Below are 5,740 nucleotides of genomic sequence, written 5' to 3'. Positions count from 1 at the left end.
ACACACACACACACACACACACACACACACACACACACACACACACAAAGAATACAGGGGTCCTAGTCCATGAAAACCAAGTGTTCTGAAAATTAAGCTATAGATGAAAGTAAATTAGAAATCAAGGGACATTAATATCTTCCTTTTGTTTTATTTTTGTCACTTCAAAGTCTTCTCTTAAAGTTAATTTAAATAGCTGCATTCAGAGAGCACAAATGAATAATCAGTGAATTTTTTAAAAAAGAAACTAGAATTCCAAGATGAAAGTAGATGCGAAAAAAGAACTAAAAAAAAAATCAGAGGGCTTCCAATTAAACAAAGGGAACTAAGGTCATAAATTTATCGTCACTTCTAGAAACTCACTAAAATGAGAGTAATTAAAAAGGCATAAATTCGGGGCTTCCCTGGTGGCGTAGTGGTTGAGAATCTGCCTGCCAATGCAGGGGACAGGGGTTCGAACCCTGGCCTGGGAAGATCCCACATGCCACGGAGCAACTGGGCCCATGAGCCACAATTACTGAGCCTGCGCGTCTGGAGCCTGTGCTCCGCAACAACAGAGACCGCGATAGTGAGGGGCCCACGCACCGCGATGAAGAGTTGCCCCCGCTTGCCACAACTAGAGAAAGCCCATGCACAGAAACGAAGACCCAACACAGTGATAAATAAATAATTATTAAAAATAAAAAAAGAATGTTAGCTTAAATCTGGAGGTAAACACAAGAAGCAGATAAAATATTTCAAAATGCTTGCCTAAAGGTATGGGATTGGCAGTGGGGGAAATGAGGCAGAGGACTACTACTTCTTACTGTAAGCCTAAAAGTACTACCTGGCTTTTTAAACTATGGAAAAATTAACATGAGAGAGAAAGACAGAAATATTTTGGACATTTTAAGGATAATTTTAATTATCATAACCCTAGAGGAAAAAGCAATTAGACCCTCATCAACTTCTAACAATTTCGCAGTTTTCTAAGTTGCTAGCAATATTAATATATGCTAAAAGACTACAAACATACCTGATTCAAGGTATTTCTTTAATGATTCTTCAAGTGAAGGAACAGGCAGTGATGGAAGAGAATCCTGGTACTGAAATGTTCTTTCTTCACTTGATTTAGCCAACTGATTTTCCATGATGCAATCACAACAGGAACACTAAAGAAAAAAAAAAGCCCTCACAATTCAATTTCATAAATATTCTTTTAGATGCTAGTCCCAACTCACTACATCACTTTTTAGTGACCACAGTATATCTAAGACCTGGTCCTAGTCCTTAGGAATTCATGAACTTGTCAGAGAGAGAAAACCAATTTAAGAAAAAAGTGTAGACTCAAAAGTGCTAGAGGTCAAGGAGTGATCAGAAAGACCAGTATAATTATCATTTATTGAGCACCTACTATTTGCCAAGTACTGCAATAAGTGTTATAGAAAATGTGTTATCTCTCTCATATTCATACTATCTCTGAAAGGTGTCATTCACTGCCATTTTACATAAGAAGTCAAAACTCAAGAGAGATTTAGTAAACTGCCTCAGGTCAAAGCAACAACTCAAATCCAGACCTGTTTGACCACAATCTTCCTCCCATACAAAGGCTACATGATAGTGGGTGAGGTCTAAATGGGTAGGTAGAATTCAGATGTGTAGAAAAGGATAACGGGCTGAGAGAAAGAACTTTGAAGAGGAAAATATGAAAAGTTGTGGAAGAGTCATCCAACTATATAGAGTTACAAAATGTTACAGAGTACATAAATCATATGACAGGCTGCTGTAACCTAATCCTGCAGTGGTGTGAGGCCTAAACAGAATGATCTCAAGTATCCCAAAGCAATCTTGTACATTTTCCACAGATGTATTAATTTTCAGAAATATCAAAGTAATACAAAATGTGAATAAAGAGGTTCCTCAAAGCCTTTATAAATTATATATTAAAATAGCAGTTGAGAAATGAAGAAACATTAATATTGAATAAGAATTTCCTGTCCTTTCAAATACTACCTGCTAAAACTAATAGCAAAGCCAAATAAAATATTCCACTCAGAAAGTTATAGAATAAAACATTATAAAAAACAATGGTGTGGCAGAGACTGTTTTCAGCCACTATAACTTTCCCCCTTCTTTCTTAACAGAATCCTGAGTTTCAGCTGGGTAGACAGCCATATAGCTGTATCTTTCCTACTCTCCCTTGGAGCTCAGTATGGCTTTGCGATGTATATGTTGCCTCCAGATCATTCTCCTGTAAGGAACTACAGGCGTTCTCCTGTGCTTTCTCTCCTCCTCCCTGCCTATCAGGAAAGTCCCAGCTGGAACAGCACTTTGTACCCATTTATGGGAGCCAGGTATTGAGGCTGTCAGAATCTTCCTACTAGCCCTGGACTCCTTCTTCTAGATGTATCAAAAAAAAAAAAAAAAAAAAGATCTTTTATTTATGCCATTGTAGTTTGGCTTTCTTTGTTACGGGAGAAGAGCTTAGCCTACACCACTAATATAACCCCAAAATGAGGTACAACAAAGATCTCAATTCCTCTGCTTCTTCCTATCTAAATAGGAAGAAGCACTTCACTTGGACCATCCACAAACATGCCTTTAGATCTAATAGAAATGTAGATCTGGGTCCAAATACCAACTCGCCATTTTCTAGCCATATGCCCCTGCACAAATAACTTTACCTGAATTTCTTCATCTGTAGAGAGGATACTCAAATAATCAGACAGAGTTGTTGTTAGGGTTTTCTTTTTTTTTTTTAATACCTGCAAAACTGCACTGTAAAAATAATCTAGTTTTGAGACAACCATATCAGGCTAGGTAGAATGTCTATGAGCGGCCCCCATGATTCTGCCCCCTCTAATACGCAGAACCTGTGAATATGAGATTATCACTTCCTTGACTGTAATGGTGTTATTGCACAATTGACCTTATTTGAAGTAGGGAGGTTATCCAGGTGGGCCTAATCCAATCACTTGAGCCCTCTGGACCAGAAAGCTTTCTCCAGGAGGTGGCAGAAGACTAGTCAGGGAGATTAAAAACATGAAAAGGACTGGAGGTGCTATCTGGCTTTGAAAATGCAGGTGGTCTCGTGGAACTGAGAGAGGCCCCAGCTGACAGCCATTAAGGAAACTGGAGCCTCGGTCCTACAACTGCATGGAAATTAATTCTGCCAACAACTTCAATGAGCCTGGAGATGGATTCTCCCTCAGAAAGCCCAGACCAACAAACTTTTATTTCAGCTTTGTGAGATCCTAAGCAGCATACCCAGCTAAACCTACAAGAGACCTCCCATCTACAGAGCTGCTAGTTAATAAGTTTGTTTTTTTTTAACTGTTAGGTTTGTGATAAATTGTTATGGTAGCAATAGGAAACTAACACACATATACAGAAAAAATAAGCTATTCTCTGTATACATCCCTACCACTCACTAGACTCTAGGAATCTGAGACCACGACTACCAGTACCATACTCACTACAGTCTTAACTCACCAAAAGGTACACAGTAAAAATAGGAAGTATCAGATTCTTTCATGGAGGATTGTTTTGAACTCTCAATCACAAAGATTAAATAATACAATTCTAAAATAACCTACAAATGCATTAAGAAAATGATGACGCTGGATTTAATTACAGTGGGCCTCCTGGGAGCAATAAGATGTAAACTCAAAGTAGAAAACAGAATCAGGTAAACAAGAAACAGAAATAAGTAAAATAAATAGCTTATCACATACCGGTACACCAAGATCAATTGTTTAGGACTGCCAAGAGCGCGTTGCAACAAATCTGTTTTGGAATCACAGAGATTTGAACTGGGCTGGTGACTGTGGGCAGGAAGAAAAACAAGTTTAACAATTGCAGGGGTAAAAAATTAACAGAAACTAGTAAAAGAAGGTGGAAAACAGACAACTTAGGGGTTGGAGGCCCCAAGCCTCAAACTTTTGGCAATCACAGCAAACTCACGCAAACAGTCCAGCTGCCAGAAAGCTGGATAAAAATTACTACACTACTGACTAGGTTAACTACTAGGACAACTACACTCCCTTCCATGAGACAGTCCCCAGGAATGATGTACCTCCCGGCGCCCGGGTATCTGGTGCCGGCGCTTTGTCGCAGGGCTGCAAGTTCAAAGCTTGGCTCTAGAGACGGGAGGAGTAGACGGCGACGAGAGGTCGGAGACTCCTCCCACCAACGCAAAGGCAGCTCCGCATACTTCAGAAGCCAGCAGGTGAGAGAAATTCAACCAAGCACCACGACGTACCAGCCTAGCGGCCCAGCCTCAAGGATACCTCGCAGACCCCGGCAAGCGAGATGCCTTATGCCACCCCCGCCAGTCCTGGCAACTCACGCTCTCCACAATTTAACGCTGTTCTAACGCCTTAACTTCTCCCCACCCGCGAAGGGTTAGCGGGGGAAGGAGGGAGGAAGAAGGGAGGGAGGGAGGAAAAAGGGAGGGAGGAGGGAGGGAGCGCTACTCCGCGGGCTGGCTAGTCCCAACCCCCAGCGGCTGATAAACTCCGCCGCAGCGCACAGCTGCGCAGGCCCGCTTCCCTGAGGCCGCCCCGGAGCGGCAATTGGACGGAGAGCCGCGAGGGTCCCGCCCCACGAGCACCGGGTAACGGGGACTGGCTGGGAAGCCGCGACGGTTCCTCCCCCCACCCCCCCTCGTACTTGAAGGCGGCGGGGGCGGGCCGGGCCTGCGCTCTGGTGCGACCTAGCTCCGCCTCCAGTCGTCCGTCGGGGGCAGGGTTCTAGGCTGCGGGCGCCGGAAAGGCTCGGCTGGGCGGACAAGAGAAACAGTCCAAACGTAGCCCGGCAGCAGTCAACTGCTTGCTGCTGGTGGAGCTCAGCGCATTGCCAAGGACACGGAGGGCTCTAAGGGCCGTGCTCCGCTCACGCAGTTACCTAACCGTCTGGAGCTGATGTAGGAACAGATGGCCCATTTTCACCTGTTCCTCTTCTAGCCCCACCTATGGCTTACCAGCCGCTCTTACCGCGTTCCCCGTGTGACGCTTTTTGTAACCCCCAAGTAAGAATTTATACCAGCGCCTTAAAAAGGAATCCTATTTTTCACTCCGTGTCCTAGGAAGAGAACAGTAACCACATAAATCCCTACTTGACCTCTCTTTTCCTTCATTCACTGAGGGTGAAATTTGCCCAGCGTAGAGAGGCTGCAGCACTCTGCTCCTTCGGGGCTTCCTTTCCACAGGTCTTCATGCTGCCCAAGGTCCTCCAAGCCCCCAGGACTCACACTGCAAGCTTGAGGTTGACCTGATGTCTTTTACTATCGCACCAAGACATGAAGTTTTTAACCAGAGGGAACTAGGCAAGTTCTAGAGGAAGATCATAATATAGTTAACTTACTTTCACAGGCAAATCATTTTTACATTTACCTCCTGAAATATACTGTTTCATTTTTCATTTTAAATACACTTTCATTTTTGTGGAAGAAAAGACAAATAGTTTACAGTGGCTCTGAACTGGATATCAAATATAAATAATTGGATTCCAAATTAACGTGTCATTATAGATCCTTTATCTGTCTTTCCTAAGTCCCTTAATAGTAAAATCTGACCAGAAGGGAACTGAGGCTATGTATAACTGAATATTCATTTGGTGTGAATATTCATAAGTTCTCTACAGAAATATTAATGAGTTTGGTTACAGTGCAACTTCCGCACTTGATGGAGATGTTACTTAATATGTGGCAGACACACTTCTCTGATAAAAGTTCTGAATTCTGAAACATATCAGGCCAAAA

The 5,740-nt window shown here is 42.8% G+C and overlaps 1 protein-coding gene across 15 annotated transcripts in view; it reads right to left on the bottom strand.

The window, feature by feature from the left end:
• Positions 1 to 4,471, bottom strand: part of CROT (carnitine O-octanoyltransferase) — a 94,644-nt gene extending 90,173 nt beyond the window's left edge. For 14 of the 15 annotated variants that reach the window (XR_003795338.1, XR_003795343.1, XR_003795339.1 and 11 more), the window contains exons 1-3: positions 4,055 to 4,471; positions 3,714 to 3,803; positions 1,016 to 1,151 (exon numbers count right to left, since the gene is read on the bottom strand). Coding sequence is in view for 9 of the 15 variants with exons in the window: in XM_029234301.1 (XP_029090134.1) it covers positions 1,016 to 1,130 (115 nt within the window). In the remaining 6 variants the exon portion in view is untranslated. The remainder of the gene's footprint in view (positions 1 to 1,015; positions 1,152 to 3,713; positions 3,804 to 4,054) is intronic. The other variant, XM_029234299.1, reaches the window with a different exon arrangement.
• Positions 4,472 to 5,740: the final 1,269 nt, after the last annotated feature.

This window comes from Monodon monoceros, unplaced genomic scaffold (genome assembly GCF_005190385.1).
Source record: "Monodon monoceros isolate NGI ecotype Baffin Bay Population unplaced genomic scaffold, NGI_Narwhal_1 Super_Scaffold_2, whole genome shotgun sequence".
In the NCBI taxonomy this organism is placed as follows: Eukaryota; Metazoa; Chordata; class Mammalia; order Artiodactyla; family Monodontidae; genus Monodon; species Monodon monoceros.
Note: the sequence above shows the minus strand (reverse complement) of the source record. Positions and strands in the feature narration are given on the sequence as shown.